The sequence below is a fragment of the Vulpes vulpes genome, chromosome 12 (assembly GCF_048418805.1).
Source record: "Vulpes vulpes isolate BD-2025 chromosome 12, VulVul3, whole genome shotgun sequence".
In the NCBI taxonomy this organism is placed as follows: domain Eukaryota; kingdom Metazoa; phylum Chordata; class Mammalia; order Carnivora; family Canidae; genus Vulpes; species Vulpes vulpes.
In genome coordinates this window covers 16,991,662-17,012,651 of record NC_132791.1, presented here as the reverse complement: position 1 = coordinate 17,012,651, position 20,990 = coordinate 16,991,662, and the positions used below count along the sequence as shown (strand labels likewise).

General features: G+C 37.4%; 2 protein-coding genes across 3 annotated transcripts in view; both read left to right on the top strand.

Annotated features, from left to right (window-relative positions):
- The window catches only part of TMEFF1 (transmembrane protein with EGF like and two follistatin like domains 1), an 80,065-nt gene extending 68,667 nt beyond the window's left edge, over positions 1–11,398 (top strand). For both annotated transcript variants that reach the window (XM_072727847.1, XM_072727846.1), the window contains 3 exons: positions 416–539; positions 6,605–6,763; positions 10,277–11,398. In XM_072727847.1, coding sequence (XP_072583948.1) covers positions 416–539; positions 6,605–6,763; positions 10,277–10,361 — 368 coding nt within the window. In that variant the 3' untranslated portion in view covers positions 10,362–11,398. The remainder of the gene's footprint in view (positions 1–415; positions 540–6,604; positions 6,764–10,276) is intronic.
- CAVIN4 (caveolae associated protein 4) lies at positions 11,370–20,005 on the top strand. The gene is made up of 2 exons (XM_026013240.2): positions 11,370–12,313; positions 17,633–20,005. Exons 1-2 carry the CDS (start codon positions 11,906–11,908, stop codon positions 18,308–18,310), a joined length of 1,086 nt encoding a protein of 361 aa, XP_025869025.1. The 5' UTR covers positions 11,370–11,905; the 3' UTR covers positions 18,311–20,005.
- Positions 20,006–20,990: the final 985 nt, after the last annotated feature.

Genomic DNA, 20,990 nt, shown 5'->3' with positions numbered 1-20,990 from the left:
AACCTTACATCCTAAGATTCCCATAACCTACTCTCTGCCATTCCAGTCTTTTTGGCTTCTATTTCATAATCCTCAGGTAAATGATTAGAGTAAGTCTCCAAAGACCAATGCTGTAATATTCTTGGTCATAGAAATGAGCTTTCTTGTAGAGGTAGTATTTATTTCTTTAGCCAAGATATTTGTGTTTTCTGGGGACAGATTGTAAACAACAGTAGCTCATCCTGCAACTGTTTTCAAATGCTTTAAATCTAAATAGTGTATTTGCTGTGTTATGTCATAATTAGACCTTGGCCCTATCTGATAATTTTCTTTTCCAAATTACCCTGCACATTTATTTGTTGTCAGAACTTCTGAGAAGTCCCTATTTTTCAGTTTGCTTTTCACTGTTTATTGACCCAGTTTATGTTCTTTTAAGATGCTAGTGATCAAAGAGAAGATGTTTATATTGGAAACCACATGCCTTGCCCTGAAAACCTCAATGGTTACTGCATCCATGGGAAATGTGAATTCGTCTATTCGACTCAGAAGGCTTCTTGTAGGTAGGTCAACACCTCAAGGTCAGAGGTGAGGAATATTTTCCTTCAGTCACTGCCCTGTAGAAAACCATGAAATATGGATTAAATATTACCAAAACATAATATTTATTTGCAGTTGAGTCAAAAAATAAATTAGCATCATTTGGAAAAAGGTGGCAAGTATATGCAAAATCAAAACCAGATGTCATATTAGGGTTTTAAGATAATAGGCTTAACATTTTTAATACATTTTTCATATAAAAATAGGCCATATTCCAGCACTATTTTGGTTTTTAGGCAATCTGTCACAAGGTGATTTAGGGACTAAAGAATGTGTTAAGAATAGAGCACATGTAACTCAAATAAAACATATACGAAAATAGATTTCTAAAAATAAGGGGATGGGGATGTGGAACCAGGTGTGAGGAGAGAAGTGGAATTGGGAAGAGTGTAAATCTTCTACTGTCTGATGCCAGAGAGGTTATGTGACTTGTTCAAGGTTAGCCCCAGCAAATCTAGATCTCAGATTTCCTAACTCTCAGCCTAATGATCGTAATGTTCGGTGTCTGTTTGCTGGTAGTACTTCTTGGCTGCTGTTGGGAGCTCATCCCCTACCAGGTTGGTCTCATTAGCCAGGTAATGTTTCCACAGACAAGGGGAGATTGTTGTTCTGCTCACTCCTGCCTCCTGCAGTTTGGCCAGAATATGTTTTTTCCTTTTTTAGTAAAAACATCAGTGATGTTTATACTCAAAGTGTGGTCTACAAGCTGCCTAGTTAGCATTCTGCACTGCAGTCCATTCATTCTCCTTCTGTCCTAGATGCCAGCTTTCGACTGCCCCTCTTTTTACATTGTCAGTACCCCCCCATCTTATATCTGAGTTCACAGAGAACACTGAAGCAATATGAAGAAAACTCCCACAGACTTTTTACTCTCACCTACCAGAAATACTCCCCCCTTTTCTGTGTTTCATATATTCTTATATAAATACATACCTACATTATTTAAATATATTAATATTTTCATTTCTTCTATCTTGGAAAAAAAACCCCTCACTCTCCTATAAGCCACCATCCCATTTCTTTTCTTTGTAGAACTCAAAAGAGTTGTCCGTGCTCTGTTTCCAGCTCCTGACTTCCCATCTTTCTTGAATCCATCCGAATAAGCTTTTCAACAACCAGTAGCATTTGATAAGGTTGGTTGCTCTCTTGTGTGTTGTGATATGCATTCTTCACTTGGCTCTAGGGATTGCAGTCTCTCTCCGTTTTCTGCTACCTCACTGGCCATTCCTTTGCATCTTCTTGGCTGGCTCCCCTTTGCTGCCTGACCTCAGAGTGTTGGGAGCACCCCAAGGTCTAGCCTTGGTCCTCTTCTTTAGTGATGCTATCCAAGCGTTGAGGCTTTCCATGACATACGCTGATGGTTCTACTTTGCATAAATCCCAGACCTGTGTCCTCAACTTGAGACTCATAGATTCATAGACTCTCCCTCCTTTTCGTTTTTGTGTGGATGTTTTGACTCAACTTCAATAGGACCTAAGCTGATCTCCTGCTCTGCCTTTTCTCCCCTAAATCTGTTTTATCTGCAACCTTCTTCATGTCGCTTGATGCCAACTCCACTTTTCCCTTTGTTCAGATAAAGCACTTTTTTTTTTTTAAGATTTTATTTATTTATTCATGAGAGACACACAGAGAGAAAGGCAGAGACCTGGGCAGAGGGAGAAGCAGGCTCCATGCAGGGAACCCGACGTGGGACTTGATCCCAGGTCACCAGGATCAGGCCCCGGGCTGAAGACAGCGCTAAGCCGCTGAGCCACCCAGGCTGCCCCAGATAAAGCACTTCTGATAGATCTTTGACTTTTCTCTCTCATACTCCATACCCAGTCAGTTGAGAAATCTTATTGTCTATATTTTCACAATATATCCAGAATTTGAGTTCTTCTTATGATTGCCCCTGCTATTCCTAGTCCAGGCTACCATTTTTTTCTCTCTGGCATTATTGCAACAGCCTCTCCAGTTGTATTCTACAGTTCATATTCAACACAGCAGCTGGATGGAGACTTTGCAAACGAAAGTCATTTTAGGTCATTTCTCTGCTAAACCTTCTCAGTGGCTCCTCTATCTCACTGAGTGCAGAAGCCTTACACAATTTGGCTCCTTCACCTCTGTCTTGGTCCCCTGCTTCCCTTCCTCTTGCCCACTCCATGCCCACCACACTTTCTATTCTTGGACATGCCTTGTGTTCATGCTTCCTCCTCAGGGTCTTTGCACTGACTCTTTTTTTTCCGATATGTTCTCCTTCCTGTTGTCGACATAGCAGATTCCCTCACCTCCTTCATATCTTCACTCACATGTCACCTTCATAAGGAAGAATTCCTGACCATTTGTTAAAATTGCAACCCTCCCTTCCTAGCCTGTAACTGGCACTCATAATTTCCTTAACTATCTCTCTCCTCTCTTTCTGTGTAGTACATATCAGCTTCTAAGATAACCATTACTTATCATGTTTATTGACCCTCCCTCCCCCAATTAGAGATTAACCAGATCAGGGTTTTTCATTTGTTTTGCTTACTAATGTATCCAGGTACCCACTACAGTACTTGGCACATGTCAGATGCTCAGTGAATGGATGGGTGGATGAATCAGCACGTAAGGCCATAGTAGTGAATGAGATTATTATGGAGGACCTGTGGATGTAGAGGACCAAATGCCTGGATCTGCCTTTAATCAATAACAGAAGAAGTAGTAATAACCTAGAAGTTATTACTTCAGATATTTGGAGAGCATAATCCAAAAATCAGTTGCAGAAAATAATATCCAAAGAGGATTTCCTGAATGATATATGGCCTATGCATTCTTCTTGATATTCTGATTTTAATCTTTGGATTAAGCTAAACTGTCAGCTGTGTATCTAGGACACTGTTATAGCTTCCTTTAGAACTGTTTTTATTTTATTGAGCTTTGGCTTTTCACCATTAGCCTACCACAAAAGACATTATTTTAAAAATCCTATAAGACTTTATTATATTGTTGAAATTATTATACTTATATTATTGAGGATGATGTTCTATGTATCAGAAAGTACTCTCTTTAAATCAGGACCAATGAGATAAAATCCCCTTGAATCTAATAATAGTAGTCACTGTGATTCTTTTGAACAACTGGTTTAATTTTATTTTGTGGAGATTGTATTTTATGTTAATAAGTTTACCACTTTTTTTCCCTTGTTATTTATTTATTTTTAGGATTTTATTTATTTATATGAAAGAGAGAGAACATTTGCATATGTCAGTGGAGGGGGGCAGAGAGGAAAAAACAGATTCCCCTTTGTGCAGGGAGCCCCACTTGGGGCTTGATCCTAGGACTTCAGGATCATGATGTGAGCTAAAGGCATCTAGCCTAACCTGACTGAGCCACCCAGGCACCCCTCATTTTTTTTTCTTTTTTAAACCAGTGGTTTTAGGTGCCTGGGTGGCTCAGTGGTTGAGTGTTTGCCTTTGGCTCAGGTCATGATCCTGGGGTCCGGGGATCGAGTCCCACATCAGGTTCCCCATAGGGAACCTGCTTCTTCCTCTGCTTATGTCTCTGCCTCTCTCTCTCATGAATAAATAAAATCTTTAAAAAAAAAAAAACAGTGGTTTTTTAGTTTTTAGTATTTTTTTCAGTTTTGCAGTCACCACAATCAATTTTAGAACATTTCATCACCCCCAGAAGAAACTCTGTGTCCTTTAGCTATTACTCCCAAATCTCCCTATCACTCTTCGTCTTAGACAATCACTAATCTATTTTGTCACTGTAGATCTGCCTGTTCTGGACATTTCATTTAAGTGGACTTGTATAACATGGTCTTCTGTGTCTGGCTTCTTTCACATAATGTTTTCAAGGTTTATCCACATTGTAGCATGTGTCAGTATTTTGTTCCTTCTAATACCACATTTTGTAATCTGCTTACCAATTGATGAGTGTTTGGATTGTTTCCACTTTTTTGGCTATTAATGAGTGATTGTTTGCAAGTTTTTGCATGGAATTGTGTTACTTTCAGCTGGGTAAGTGTCCAGGAATGGAATTGCTGGGCCAAATGGTAACTCTGTGTTTAACTCTTGAGGACTGCTAGACTGTTCTCAAAAGTGGCTTGGCCATTTTTCATTCCCTACAGTATCTTTGCCAACCGATATTATCTGACTTTTTGATTCTGGCCATTCTAGTGGGTATGGAGTGGTATCTTATTGTGGTTTTGATTTGCATTTCCACAATGAATAATGATATGTTGCTTTCTTTTCATCTGTTTATTTGCCATTTATAGATCTTGGTTGGAAAAATGTCTGTTCAGATCTTTTGCCCATTTTGTAATTTTTTTCTTTTTGTTAATGAGTTTGCAATAGTTTTTAATTGTTTTAATTTTATTTTTTTTTCTAAAGATTTTATTTATTCATGAGAGAGACAGAGAGAAAGAGAGGCAGAGACACCGGCAGAGGGAGAAGCAGGCTCCATGCAGGAAGCCTGACGTGGGACTGGATCCAGGTCCCCAGGATCAGGCCCTCGGCTGAAGGCAGCGCCAAACCACTGAGCCACTCGGGCTGCCCTGCAATAGTTCTTAAATATATTCTAGATACAAAGCTCTTATCAGATAAATAATTTGCAAAAACGTTCTCCTGTTCTTTTGGTTATCTCTTCACTTTCTTGATAGTGTTCTTAAACATAAAAGATTTTAATTTTAATTTAATCCTGTTTAACTTTTTATTGTTTCTTGTGCTTTTGGTATCATATCTAAGAAATCATTGCCTACTCTAGATCATGAGGTTTTACTTTTTTTTTCTCAGAGTTTTATAGTTTTAAAAAGCTCTTATATTTAGAAGTGGGAGCCATTTTGAAATTTTTTGTATATGTTGTAAGGAAGAGGTCCAACTTCATTCTTTTGCATGTGAATGTCCAGTTGTCCCAACAGCTTTTGTTGAAGAGATTATTTTTTTCATTGACGGTCTTAGCACCTTATAAAAATCAGTTGACCATAGATGTATGGGTGTATTTCTGGGCTCTCAATTCCATTCTATGATCTATAAATCAACCTTACTACTTTTTTTGTCCTTTTTTTTTGGTCTGCTAGTAAAGAAAGAAATAAGAAAACTACTTCGCCCAATGCGAAACTTTCTGGCAAATGTGTAGGAACCTCAGGGATGGGATTAGTGTACTCATGTCCCCCTTAGCTACCTAGTTCCCTACTGGGTTTCTTTTCTTTCTTTTTTTTTTTTTTTAACTCCTGGGTTTCTTTACATGTGCTCTATTAAAAAATCTTTTCTTGAAATGAAGTGTGGGATGTTAATAACTATGCTATCCTTACACTTCAGGTTTTATTAATCAGTTTTAACTGAAGGGTGGCTAATTTATACATTACACTTTTGTCAGCTAAAGCATGTGAAATTTCTGTTAAATATCTTAAATGTTTTCCCCTGTCAAATTATTATTATCAGCTGATGTTGTTGCCTTTTTATTTACTTGGAATTCAGATAATTTCTAAGATTAGCACCTATTTGGCTGCTTGGCTGTTTCTGTCATTAAAAACTTTATTTCCCCCCTGCATCTTAAATGATTATATTTATGTATACTAAAAGTGTGTTGAATATAATTTGGTGCTATGTTCAGAGAATTGTAAATGTTTATACCTATTTATTCAGTCATCCCATTTCCAAGTATCTAGCCTAAGGAATAATGCTAAATATAGAAATGTGCACACTTACCAAAAGTTTACCACACCTAATTCATAATTGTAAAAAATAGAAAATAATTGGCATGTCTTAGAGTGAGGAATAGATATTAGCTATATTATGGCCACTGAATGTACTATTCTGTACCTGTTTTTTAAATGAAGGTAATAATGATCATTTAGTGACTTTAAAATTAATGTCTTATAATGATAGGTAAAAGAAGCACTGTGTGAAACAGACGTACTAAATAGAGTTTAAGAACATACACAAATGGCAATTGTGTTTAAGTATAAATGTATCATTCTTTTGTATGTTTTTGGTTTTAAAACCTGGGATTATTGAAATTTCTAATTCTCATAGGAATCTTTCTCTCCCCCTCCCCCTTTCAGATGTGAATCTGGTTACACTGGACAGCACTGTGAAAAGACGGACTTTAGTATTCTCTATGTTGTGCCAAGTAGGCAAAAGCTCACTCATGTTCTTATTGCAGCAATTATTGGAGCTGTACAGATTGCCATTATAGTAGCGATTGTCATGTGCATAACAAGGTAAGTAATGACCTAAGAAATACCAGCCTTCAGTTAGAGATGGGTAGCTATTAAATTAAAGAACCTTGAAGCACACTGAAAATGATAGATGCTTTAAGTCCTCCAGTCTATTAGGAAAAAAACCCTAGAATTAGTTCCCTAAGGTTTCTGTGTAGAGGTCTGGGCTCTCCTTATCTTGCTTCCTTAGAATATGGGCACAAACTCATTCTCAGGGTTATATGGATAGCTAGGCTGCAGGCAGAAGGAGCATGAGAATATTCAGTAGCATGCAGGAAATTAGGGATCTTAGAACTGCATTGAGGGATGATGATGGTAGTAGCAGAAGGACCATGCCCAAAATTTTTAAAGCTCTGAAGAACTGGAAGGTGTTTATGCCCTAAGAATATACTTTATCCACAGTAAATATAATAAGAAAGGAAGAAATCAGAGATAAAAGAAAACTACTTTTCTTATTCTATCATTGTCTTTTTATTTATTTATTTATTTATTTATTTTATCATTGTCTTAACATTACTTCATTTTCTGGAATACAATCGAAAGGAACCTTTAAAATTTTCCATCATAACTAAAACCATTGGTGTTTATTGTAACTAAACTCCAAATTAAAAGACATATTTGGATTACAATGGGCGTAGAATGGGTATTTTCCAAACTGAGTTGAAACGTGTAAGTCAGAGATGAACAGGACCCAAGAAAAGTCAGACTAAATCCAATTCATATTGTTCTGCTTCCCAGTGTCATGTCTTTTCATCTTGCTTGGCTCTTCCTATCTCCTTTAAGATTTGGTTCAGAAGTTCCATAAACATCATCTCTGTACTTTTCTGCATTATTCTGGGCAGAGAATTGGAGCATATCAAGCACAGATATTGGCAGGCCATCATGGATTTATGGCTCTTCTATCTAAGATCTGGATAGAAGCCAGACCTTCAATACTCTAAGCCATCTGGAGCTGAAATGATAAATCTAGAAATGATTAAAAAAACGTTCTCTGAGTAACGGGTATTTTTCATAAAATTTAGGTGCTAAAGTCAGTGGCCTTTATTCCACAGAACAGATGATCTGCCCTTAGGCAAGACTACTGAGAATAAAATTGGGCAATAGATTAAAATAGGGATGTAGTGATGTGAAAAATAACAGTAGAAAGGGAAAATAGAAGCAACCCATGTAACAGCTGGGCTGCCTGTGGCCATTTAATATAGGCTTAGAGGTTAGGTAATTTGCCTGTGGTCATCTAACTAGTAAGTAGAAGTGCCTGGATTTGGATTAAGTGCTGCCTCATTTCCAAACCATTCCTCTTTCCACGGAACCATCAAGAGGATGGTCCATGTTGAGTCTTTTGAGGAAGTATATTTGCCAAGTATGACCATTGCATGGGAGCAAGGTTCAAACTTGATTTTGTTAGTGACAGGGCTTTTGGATAGAGTTGAGATAGCTTGAAATGAATCCTTTTTTTTTTCAGACAATTGATCTGAGTGTCATCTGCAAGATTTTACTGGAGGAGAGAAAACATGATGTCAGGGGAACCATACAGGATATTAATTATTCTAGTAAAGCAGGAGTTGAGTAATAAATTATATGGAGGGTGAGAGAAAGAAATAAGGTAAAGATGAGGGAAGTTTTTGAGGCTCAGTGAAAGTGCCATCTTTAAGAAGATCAAAGGATGTTCGAATCAGCAGGAAGCAACTTTGAGTCAACCCCTTCCATTCTAGAGAAGTAAGGAAATTTGAAGGTCTGGATGGGGGAAGTACCTTACTCTAGATCATGGAGGTAGTTAAGCCGTTTTACAAATCCTAATCCAGCCTTTTATCCTGCTCTTTGCCTCTGTTCTCAGTGTGCTATAATTTTCTACATTCTAATTCTACTAAGTTAAAATTACCTGACAGGTATTTTTTTCAAGTTCATGCCTTCTAGCTGATATCCCAGATTCATTTACTGCCTTCACAGACACTTCCAACGTCAGAATGTTTTTGCAAACATGTTACATTGTCTTGACTGCCCACTGGCTCTGTGACTGAAGGGGGTCATCTCCCTGAATTTTATCATAAATCTCTCCTTGAGGCCTGTATTTTTATTGTGTTGTTTTTTCCCCTCAAATGTTTTGCTTCTTGACTTTAGAATATTATAATTATGTACTTGGACTTAGCTTCACTGAATTTTTAAGGAGTGTCTTTCCCACACAGTCCATTATGGGACAGCTGTTTTATCCCATGGTGGCTGTTACATGCGAGGAATCTCCCTTTCAAAGGATGTTCCCACTGACTCACTTATCAAGACTGCAAGAGTAAACTTTGTTTTTTTATGCTTGGAATCTTCTTTCATATTTTTAGACACTTAGAATGACAGAAGAGCAGGGACCTCAAACATTATCCTAGTCAAACCCCTTTATTTTATAGATGACAAAACCATGGCCCCAGGAAGTTAGAACTTTTCCAATGTCATGGTGAATTGGTGACAGTTAAAGAGGTTTGCTTGGCCTCTCAACTGTGAAATGGAGATGATTTCATCATTGTCTACCTCAAAGTGTTTTTAGGAGGATTAGTGAGATAAAATTTATGAAATACAGTATGTGAAATGGAAGTGTTACCATCAAGGCTTTCAGGTCAAGGCAAAGCAGTGCTCTTTGAAACTGAATTAAAAACATGGAACTTAGGAGTACTCCATGCCACAAGATTTTCTTTAGATTAAATTATAAATTCCTCACTGGCAGAGATTTTAGAGGTTGGTCCAACTTTTAATATTTCGCATACAGGAAATGGATGTTGCACAGCTAGTTTTTAGCAGAGCTTAAGCTCAAAATTACCAGAATCCATCTCAGTGCCTTTGCACCACATTACATACCTCAACCCTTGGTGCGTAATAAGATCTCATAAGTTTGGATTCTGATGGACAGGCATAAGAGCAGTTATACAGCAAGTGAGATTTATACTACCATGGAGAACAAGTACAGTAGAACCAAGGACTGTCCCTTACCCCCAGCATGACAGTTCTTTATCGGGTTCTGTGGTCAAGCAGGATGTGGAATGACCTCTTTTGAGTCAGTGTCTAAAATCACTAAGCATTTCTTGTGTGTTTGTTCCTGTGCATGCACACCTCTTCCTAATTACTCCTTCATCCAAGCTGTTCTTGTCACTTTGCGGGTGTCATCATGCTCAGGAGACCTATATAGGCCAGGATCCTTTCAACTGTCCAAGGTTTATGTGTTATTAGTCACTGTGGCTAGGGAGCTGCCAGGCCAGAGGAAGGACAAAGATTCCTCTCAGGGAGGCATAGGCAGCAATAGAGACCCGGTAGTGAACTTTGCTTGTGCTCACACCTGCTGTACCTAGCCCTCTCACCTCCCAGCTCTGTAGGGAAGAGAGCAGTCTGACATGTTGGTCCTCAGCTTGTCTTGCATCAAACAGCATCCAGTTTCCCGATATGGCTTTGTGTGTGAAATGTGTATGACTTTGGAAATGTTTGAAATATCTTAAACAAAATGACGTTTTTCTTTTTTTTTTCTTTTATTTTCAACAGAAAATGCCCTAAAAACAACAGAGGACGGCGACAGAAGCAAAATCTAGGTCATTTTACTTCAGATACGTCATCCAGAATGGTTTAACTGGTGACTTTTATATGTACACTAACCATGTGATGTACATTTATTATGTCTTTTTTTAAAGAATGGAAATATTTATTTCAGAGGCCTTATTTTTGGACATTTTTAGTGTAGTACTGTTGGCTCGTATTTAGAATATTCAGCTACAACAGTTTTGGACTGTTTAGTAGTCTTTGTTTTATGTTTTTAAATACAGAAATTGATTTCACAAATTTATACCACATGGTAATTCTAAGACTTGTTCTTTACCCATGGAATGTAATATTTTTGCAAAGAAGGACCACTTCACAAATGGTTATAAAGTCATACCCACTTCTTCCACAATGACCACAACAAATGACCAAGCATGAACTAAAGGTAAAGATGTTTACAGATTACTTTTCTTACAAAAAAAAGATAAAAAATCTAGAAGACACTGTGTTTAAATACATTTAAATGTTTTTGAGATTTAGTAACTGATTTTTTAGACACTGCCTATCGCATGACCTGTAAAGCTGTGTGTGTTAGATGTAAAATATTTATAAGCTGTATGGATTGGAATTTGATTATTCCTGTCTTTGAAAAAATAATTCTGATAATTTGGAAAAGTATCTGGTAGCAAAGTTGGAACAGATCATTGGAAAGTAGATTTAGATATTGTGAGAATTGTCTATTTAACAAACAGATTGGAATAAAGCCTACTCAATCAGTTAAACTACTTTAATACACATTCATTTTTAAGAAATATTTGTTTTAACATAAACAAATTGTATCAGTGTTCGTGAATAAAATACAAAAATGATTGTTAATGATTGGTGCTCTTAAGGTGAGCTTAAAAATTATCTAAGACCTCTATCCAAATTTGTCCTGTAGTAATAGCTGTATTAATAGATTGTTGGTGTTTAAAGATCTGAAATGTGAGTAGAATGTATTCAGCTGTTTAACATGTAGTTTAGATATTTGGAAGTATGCATGTAGAATTTAAGAATATGTTCAAAAATAAATATTAATTTTAATATTTTGTTTGGAAAAGCATGTTATAATATAATGTTTTCACTATATGGCCTCTGTTTTGGTGTATTTATTTACCACATTCTTTGATATTGATGAATCAGTACATTTAATATGTGAAGTAGAGAAAGATTTCAGTTCAGAATTCCCCTGTGCTTTTACAAAGACTGCTTGAAATTATCTAAAGGCAGAAGCTTCCCTCAACATGCAGCATTTGGTTTTTTGGTCATTTGGCTCCTCGGCTTATTATTAGTAACATGGTGGCTTTGGGGAACCTCTTTTTTTTTTTTTTAAGCTTTCCTCTTCTCTCCACACAGTCTTATTTGAGTTCATTAGTCAGTCACCAAGCATGTTTGGAACAGTACCCAGTGCTCTGCAAGGGTTCATATTGCAGAACAGTCATGTGTGGGTATTTGTAGTTATAAATACTTGACCAGTCTCCAGGGGTGGGGTTTCCAACCCTTTAAACAACCCTGTTGCCTGTTTTCAAGCTAACTTTTTACTCTTAGTGCCAGAATTGATTGTGGTGGGACATCTTTCACTGAGAAATAACTAAAATGGAACATAATGAGTCTGCTTCCAATGCTGATAAAATCCACCAGAATCGCCTGTCAAGCATTACAGAAGACGAAGACCAAGACGCCGCTCTTACAATTGTGACGGTGCTGGACAAAGTAGCCACCATTGTGGACAGTGTGCAGGCAAGCCAGAAGAGACTAGAGGAAAGACATAGGGAAATGGAAAATGCCATAAAATCTGTCCAGATTGACCTGTTGAAGCTTTCCCAGTCACACAGCAATACAGGCTATGTCATTAACAAGTTGTTTGAGAAAACTCGAAAAGTCAGTGCTCACATTAAAGATGTGAAGGCCCGGGTGGAGAGGCAACAGGTTCATGTGAAAAATGTTGAATCCAAGCAAGAGGAAATAATGAAAAAAAACAAATTCCGTGTGGTGATCTTCCAGGTAAGCTTGCCACTTTTGCATTTGGCTTGATTCCTATAGAATCTTAATATCCTTGAATTGCCAACCATTCGTATCAGAAGTTTCTGGCATCACATCATAACTATTGTATATATCCATGGAGTAGAATTCTGTATTAGCGAGAATCCCAGGATAAAGCCATTTCTATGTTCTCTCATGTACTATATCCTATCAGTATTTTGAGTTTCCCAACCATTTTGTGTAATATGAACTGTGGATCATAACTCAGGCTATTTCTTGACTTTGAAACTTAATATTGGTAAGGCTCTTCCAGCATATTAGCCATATTAGCATGATGCCCTTTCAAAGACTGAGAATGTTAGTTCCAGAAGAGATCTAAGAAGCTTCTAGTTTAAAACACCTCTTTGTTGTATAAAAATAGAAACTGAGGACCAGGAGTCCCACAGTGTGGTTTTCCCCTATATTATGGAGAGAGCCTGGAAATCCTTAAGCAGTAAAATGTAAACTTTTCAGAATATTATTTGTTGGCATTTTTACATGTGATTTTATAGGTAAGTTACAATCATAGTAAGAAAAACTATTTCTTAAATAATCAGGCAGTTTTTATAGTTGTCACAGTTTTACAGATGTTGGAGTCATATAAGTAATTGCTTATATTTGATTACAAAGTCTTTTGTTTCAGCTTATTTAATATAGTAGTTTTAGTGTGACACTGCGTATTGTGCTAAGTTCCTATGTTTCTCTGCATTTCGCATTTATATTTTTTTAAATAGGAACACATCCATGGCAAAATGCATAATATCTATATTTTAAAACTTACATATCAAAAGGAAAAAGTTGAACACTCTTCCTGTGGTAGAAAAATGGGAAAGTCATTATCAGACCATTTACAAAAGACAAAATAAATGATCAGAATTCCACTTGTGCCCATTTGAGTATTTTCAGTTATTAAAACATATACTCAGAGTTTAAGGGTAAAAAAAGCCAGGTACTTTCATATGCTGGTGGCAGTATTAACTGGTATAACGTTTCTGGAGGGAAGTTTTGGTAGTAGGTTATTAAGAACCTTTACAAACCTTCTGGCCCCAACATTTCATGTCAAAGGATTTTTCTAAGCATAAAATCAGGAATGTGTGCAGGGATATTCACTTTTGTACATACATATATATTCAGTGTTATCACAGTGTATTTTAAAAATGGATGGATACCCCTGTGCATAGGAAAAAAAACCTCGAAGAGTAAAAACAAAATGAAATAGGAATGCAGTTGGATTACATAGGCAGATATTTGTAAGGCACTAGAGATATGGGCCACAGCTCCCCACAGCATTCTTCACACGTTAGACAGTTTTCCACAGTGGTCTGTTGACTGACTGTTACCCCTGGGATGGCAGAGTAGTATTTTGGATTTGTTTTTAAGAACCTTGTTTTACTTAAGAAAAAGAGGCCAGTTCCAGTATTAGTGTATGTAATGGGGATCTAGCTTTGGTACTAGAGAATGTAGGATCCATTCTTCAGTTCCCTTTCCAAGGGCATTAGCTGGAATGGGTTATGTCGCACCCTTCACTTGCACGGGGCATGCCAGGAAACATTCTTGGTATCTGACATTTCTCCTATGAACCAGTTACCAATCAAACTCTACAAAGGCTAGAAGAAAGAAGTTTCTGAAATGTTCTAATTGACTCTTGTCTATTGACATAAATTTTTTTTTACAGTTAAGATTATTTTCTATATTTACCTTTTTATTCCCTGAAGCTTGTTATTTTTCTCTTTGATTTCCTATAGTTGAAAAAGTTGAAGATAGTATGAAAAAGCTACTTAGAGGTGCTAATTTAAGTCAGATCTCATTCCTTGTAAGATACAATGCTGTGAAGTTTTATGAAATTAGATTGTTCGGAGGAAGCAGTAGTTTGTCAGTAAGCAGCTGCTATTTTTTATAACGGTAGAGCTTGTAGAGAAAAGATGAAGGTAAAAAACAATGGATTTGATGATTCATTAGCTGTTAGAACACTATACAGTATGTACATGGTTATACTTAGTTAAAATTAGTTCTTATACTTCATTCTCATCGTTAATGTATATAAGTGGTTATACTGAGATCACTTGTCCTACTGAAATTAACTGGAAGCTGGGATAATTCAGCTATAGTGTATTTTCATTTCCATTTGGGTTTTTTCTCAAAAAGTTTTCCCTGGCTACATCTTTATCACCCATAGTTGTATATGGCTTAGCTTTCACCTAATCCTGGATATTGGCATTAAAAAAATTATCTGCTCTTTTTTATACAATTGTGATTTCTCTTTGAACATACTTTTTCACCTCGATAACCTTCTCATTGCAAGCCAGCAGTCATACTGTCTCTTCTAACATTTTTGCTTACAAACCACATGCTTGTAGTTACCAAATGAGATATTTGGCCATTCCCTAATGATAAGTCCTGGACTTCTATATAGTCAAAAGTCCCTTAGCTATGTTTCTTTAATACTCAATCAAAGCCACTCTGATTACTCTGACGATAGTACTTGTTTTGTTACAAAAATGATTTTACCTGGACTTTTACATAAAAAGATATATAACAATTATTTGGAAATCAACTATAACTCAATCCCATAATCTTCAGTGATCACTATTTATTTATTTATTATTATTTTTAAAGATTTATTTATTTATTCATGAGAGACACACAGAGAGAGGGGTAGAGACACAGGTAGAGGGAGAAGCAGGCTCCATGCAGAGAGCCCGACGTGGGACTTGATCCCTGGTCTCCAGGATCACGCCTTGGGCTGAAGGCAGCATTAAACTGTTGAGCTACCAGGCTGCCCTGATCATTATTTTTTAAAAGATTTTTTTTTTATTCATTTGATAGCATGAGCAGAGGGGAGAGGCAGAGGGAGAGGGAGAAGCAGACTCCCCACTCAACAGGGAGCTCGACTCAGGGCTTGATACCAGGACCCTGAGATCATGACCTGAGTTGAAGGCAGAGGCTTAACCACCCACGTGCCTCAGTCTTCAATTATTATTATTATAGTATATTCATCATTAACTCATGGTATCTCTGACTTAATAGGAATTGCGACAAATATTTCCATGTAACAAGTACTTTCTCTGATTCTACCTGTGTTTTGTTTTTAAGCCTGATTTTGTTTAATTCATGCAATTGAAGAGAAGGGTATGTGATTCCTGAGTTAAGCTATATCTGATTTCTTCACACTGAGATTGTGAGGTTTTCCCCCCTACTAAGCAGTAATTATTCTTTGGCTCCTTCCTATTCTAATTATACCTTCTCAGGCCATACCAACTCACTTGGTGTTGCTGAGCTACTCTCTGCAGCAGGTGTCAGGAAAGGAGAGGAATAATTTTGCTGCTTCACACTGATTCATCAGAGAGCTATGAGACGCCCACCTGCCTTTTCTTCCTTTTTTTTTTTTTTAACTGCTAGACTTTCCAATCCTGTAGCCAAAGAATTTGATTTTAAGCAAGTATCCAAAGAAATGAGGCTCTAAGGACCTTCTTGACTGTCAAGCTGATGGGTTTTAGAGTAAACCTATTTCTTACATACTTATTAATATTTTTGATTGAGCAAATTTAATCTGGATCTTAAGTAGGAGCATAGTTTCTTTTAGAAATTTTAGCTCATGGATTCCCTTAAAATCTCATGATCCTTAAATTTTGCCTGTTTAGTTTTGGAAATAATCCCTAAATAGTAAGATGGGTTTCTCTAGCAGCTGTGTTTCTGGGCTGGTTATCAGGGTTCCCCAGTGTCTGTCTAGATTGGTTCCCAAATCCAGTCCTCATCCTTATCCTTTTACACATCTGACATTGTTAGTCCCTCCTTCTCTTCTTAAAGCTTCTTTTCCCTTGGCTCTTGGAGGTGCTACTTTCTTGCCTCACTGGCTGATAGTTCTCCTTTTTTGTTCTTTGACATCTTTTCCTTTTTATCTAGAGGTTCAAAAAGTGTTGTATGTAGAGGTGTGTACCTATCATTCTGGTGTAAATTGGAGAAAGAATTAGCTTCTTGGGGGGACGTTGGGGACATTTAAATTGATTCTCAAAGATTTTGTTGACAGAACTGAAAAGAAGTGAAAGGCATTAAAAGTAATGAAAGAAAAAGGTAGTAAAAAAAGTATACAAAGGCATGAAGAGATGAAAACGTGTTTGAGGAGCAGAGAGCGATTGTATGTTGCTAGACTGGAAAGTAAGTTTAGCTCAAACTGAAGAGCCTTCTAATCTTACTATCTTTCCTGTGATGTTGATAAGTTCCCAAAAGTTTTACAGTAGAGAAAGGATGTGTTCAGAGCTATACTTTAGAAATATTTCCCAGGAAATATTTAGGTGATGCTTTGGAGGTAAATGTATTATTTCAAAGTTCAGGCTTGAGATGACAGGGACCTGAACTAAGACATTGGTAGAGGCAAGGAGGAAGGAGGAGGGGGAAGGAGTTATTAAGCAGGGTTATCACCAGTGCTTGGTGACCCATGGGATATGGGTTGAAAGGAGAGGAAATACTTGGGTTGAAAATTCTGAGATTTCCATTTGGGTGGCACCTGGAGGGGGTTTGGTGCTGAGAGGCCCAGGAAAAGAAGCAGCTGTGGAGAGGATGGAGACGATGCTGTGTGGACCTTAATTTTTAGACATGTTAAATTTTAAAAAATTGTATTTATTTAATCTAATCTAATTAATGAATTTATTTATTTTAAAGTAGGCTCCACATCCTGCATGGAGCCCAATGCAGGGCTTGAACTCACAACCCTGAGATCAAGACCTGTGCTGAGGGCATCTAGGTGACTCAGTTGGTTAAGCATCTGGCTTCGACTCAGGTTATGATCGCAAGGTCCTGGGATCAATTCCAGTGTCAGTCTCCCTGCTCAGTGGGAACCTGCTTCTCCCTGCCCCTCTGTCCCTCCCCTTCCCCCTACTTGTGTTCTCTTGTTCTCTCTCTCAAATAAATAACATCTTTATTTAAAAAAATCAACAAGAGTTGGATGCTTAACGGACTGAGGCCCCCTGGTGACTCTGGACGTGTTAAGTTTGAGGTGTCCCTGTTACGTCCAGGTGAGGTCTGTCTGTCATATAGAATTGTGTCACCATCTTAGGAGAAGGGGAGAGGTGAAAATATTTGTGAGTTTGCTTACTATTGGATCTGAGGGGAGGAGTGGGTCAGGTTGCTCTGGTTGAGCTTGGGAGACGAAGCAACAAGAGATAAGGAGAGAGAAACCGTGAGAAAAACCAACAGTTGAGGCACAGGCGGAGGCTGCATAGCCTGTGGAGGAGATGGAAAAGGTGTGGCCAGAAGGTTAAAGAACTGATAACCTAATGTGCTTTTTCTCTTTGTCTCCTTCAGGAAGAGATTCGGTGTCCAACATCCCTGTCTATTGTCAAGGACAGAAGCCTAACTGAGAATCAAGAGGTCGAGGACGATGTCTTTGACCCTCCAATAGATCTATCTTCAGACGAAGAATATTATGTGGAAGAAAGCAAATCTGCCAGGCTTAGAAAGTCAGGCAAGGAGCGCATTGACAATATCAAAAAGGCATTTTCCAAAGAAAACATGCAGAAGACACGGCAAAATTTTGACAAGAAAGTGAACAGAATTAGAACTAGAATAGTGACCCCGGAGAGGAGAGAAAGGCTAAGGCAGTCAGGAGAGAGGTTAAGGCAGTCAGGAGAGAGGCTGAAACAGTCAGGTGAAAGGTTTAAGAAATCCATTTCTAATGCAGCTCCCTCAAGGGAAGCTTTTAAGATGCGTAGCCTTCGGAAAGCGAAGGACCAAACCGTGGCGGGCGACGTGGAGGAGGTCAGGGAGATGGGTGTGGACATCATTGCCAGGAGTGAGTCTCTGGGTCCCATCAGTGAGATCTACACTGATGAGCTCAGTGAAACAGACCATGAGGAGGCCAGGGCAGCGTATCCTCCCAGAGAAGGGGGAGAGATTTCAACCCCTGAGCCTTTAAAAGTTACTTTTAAACCCCAGGTGAAAGTGGAGGATGATGAGTCTCTTTTGCTAGATTTAAAGCAGTAATCATAAAGAGGAACTAAGCATATTATAAATATAAATCTCTTTAATCACAGGTTCTAGTTTAAATGATATAGTCATTTACATTGATAGCATAGTATAGTCATTTACTTTATACAATAGTCATGTATATGTGTCTATAGGAAAACATGGATGACACGGCTGGTTTCATTTCTGATGTTTAAAATTTTAAAGGTAATACAAGGATTCTCTACATTTCCTTATAACTTCCTTTTTCTCCCCTGGGCTTGTATGATTCTATCAACTCTCTCTTTTATGTCATTCTTACGGCAGCTGTGGATTTTTAAGTTCTTTTCTCTTGCCCGGCAGGAAAGTAGTTTCCTAGTGAGGGCCAATTAGGTGTTTGGTGTCTAAAACATAGGAAGGGCAATTTGTAGCCATCATTTGCAAGTGAACTTTCAGTTTTGGTCTAGATGGATGTTGTGGCCAAGCTCAAAGGGGAATAACCCATGTGGATTATATCATCCATATGTTCAAATAGATTCATCAGTAAATTAGTAGTCACACTTCTTTTTGATGCTTTTGCTTAAAAAAAAAAATGAAGTTCTGGACTTGAGCATTTGATCTGGCATTATAGCTCTGTTATACCAAGCCCCTCGGCAAGACACCTGCTAATATGCTCATCAGTAAAATGGAGAGTGTTAGTCTATCCCATCTCAGAAGACTGTTGTGAAGATCAAAGGAAATGTTATACATTCTGGGGATACAGGGAGCAAGCACATTCAGAGAAAACAAACCCCACTGGTTCCTCAGGAACAGAATTGTAATAATTACACCTTCTAAAAAAGACTTGAGCACCAAGCATTGAGGACCTAGGTTGGACAGAAGCTCAAGTTGGTCTTCAGAAGCCTTTTCATAGACTAAGGGATAAAAAATATTTGAGTAACATCTTTTTTTGTCAAAGACTAAAATCCAGCCTTGGGTAGGGTCTTAAAATGCTTTCTGGAAACTCCTTTTCTAATTTTCTGTTGATTTAGATCTATGGTAGACTAGAGCAATCTTTGGGCAGCATGAAGTGTAAAACTATGTGTGCTTTCAAGAGGATTTTCTAAAATCTTTCCTGATGCAATGGGTTTGGAAATGGCCTCATGTTTCTTTTTTCCAGAGTGAACCCCTCAGGGCCTGCCTGTCCAAAACAGTGATCATAGGAATTCATCATTGCTGGTTTGGGAGGAAGCCAGATTGCACTTAACCATTAGCTTTATATCTAGCCAATCTGGAAGTAGATATTATTGCTGACATGAAAAATTGTCATACTGGTTCTGCACTTCTGGTATGTTTAAATCTCCATTTTTTTGTAATGGGGAAGAAATGATGGAATTGTTGAGTTTGAAGAGTGTAGACAAGCAGCTGTCAGATCAATTTTGGGTGCTCATATCGTATTTAAAAATTGTAATCAACTTACACAGAGAGATACAAATAAGCTTTAGAGTATTTGACTTGGTTACCCAGATATTTGGGTTTGGGAGTTTGATTCAGTATCATTTCCTTCTTCACTCTACATGAATACATAAAATCATGAATTGTTCATCTCGATTATATTTTTATATTGAAAACTAAAGTGTTTACAACATTCTTTGAAAAGAATAATTTAAAAAATGTTATAGTTTAGAAAGAGCTTGGATGCCTGGTCATGTATTCCCTTAAAGCCATAATAAATTTGAATTTTAAAAAGGTAAAGTTTGATGTTGGTATCCTATTTATAAATATTTTTACTAATAATGCAAATAACATGGCATGAATTTGATACAGTAACCCTTCTTGTTATAGATATGTTTTGAATTTAAGAAGAATATGAGAAGTTATAAGCTTTTTCTTTTTTCTAGCCCTACACAAAGTAAATATCATTGGGGCTAAAATATTTTTCTGCAGATATTACTACCAAGGAATTTTTGTAAAGTTTGTTTGCTTACTGACCTTATTATGTCACCAGACTTAACATTATGGAATATATAGATACATTTGAGTTTTGATGTGGAAAACATTATAACCTGGTCAGCTCTTCATCGTGGTAGACTTCATACAACCCCAGAAACACAATTTTATGTAACTAGAGATTCATTGAAACGTTATACTGCTTTCTTAGTTCCAGGATTTTCCCCTCCATATCACTTTTGTATCTTTTTTTTTTTTTTCACTTTTGTATCTTGACATTTTTCACCATATAGAGTATTTCTCAATTCCACATTCATAATTGTTTCTCTTTTCACCTTCTGTTTTCTTAATGTAAAGAATGTCTATTATTAGAGACTATAAAATCATGCATTGCCATTTAATGCAAAGAATATTCTAGTCAATGTTCCTTATTTCAGAAGTTTCAGATGACACAAAATAGATATTTTTGCTCATTTTACTCCTGTGTTTTTGAAATTATATGTTAGATTCTAAGCAATTTGTTCAATAAAACCATGACCAGGATGTATCTTTTTTTTTGCTTTTATGAGGCAAAATCGTGCAACACCATAGACACTGAGGGCATGGAGTCTTGGTAGTGCGGCTCTGTTTTCTACGCATGTTGGATCCAGGGGCTTTTCCTCTGAGAGTTTATGGTGGTCTGGTTCTGGCTAGTTTGTTAAAAAACAGGCCAAATGTGAGATAGTGATAAGAGGAGCATGAAAATTCAGCTTGCTGAGAGTGTATTGGTGTGTGTATGTGATCTCCCTTC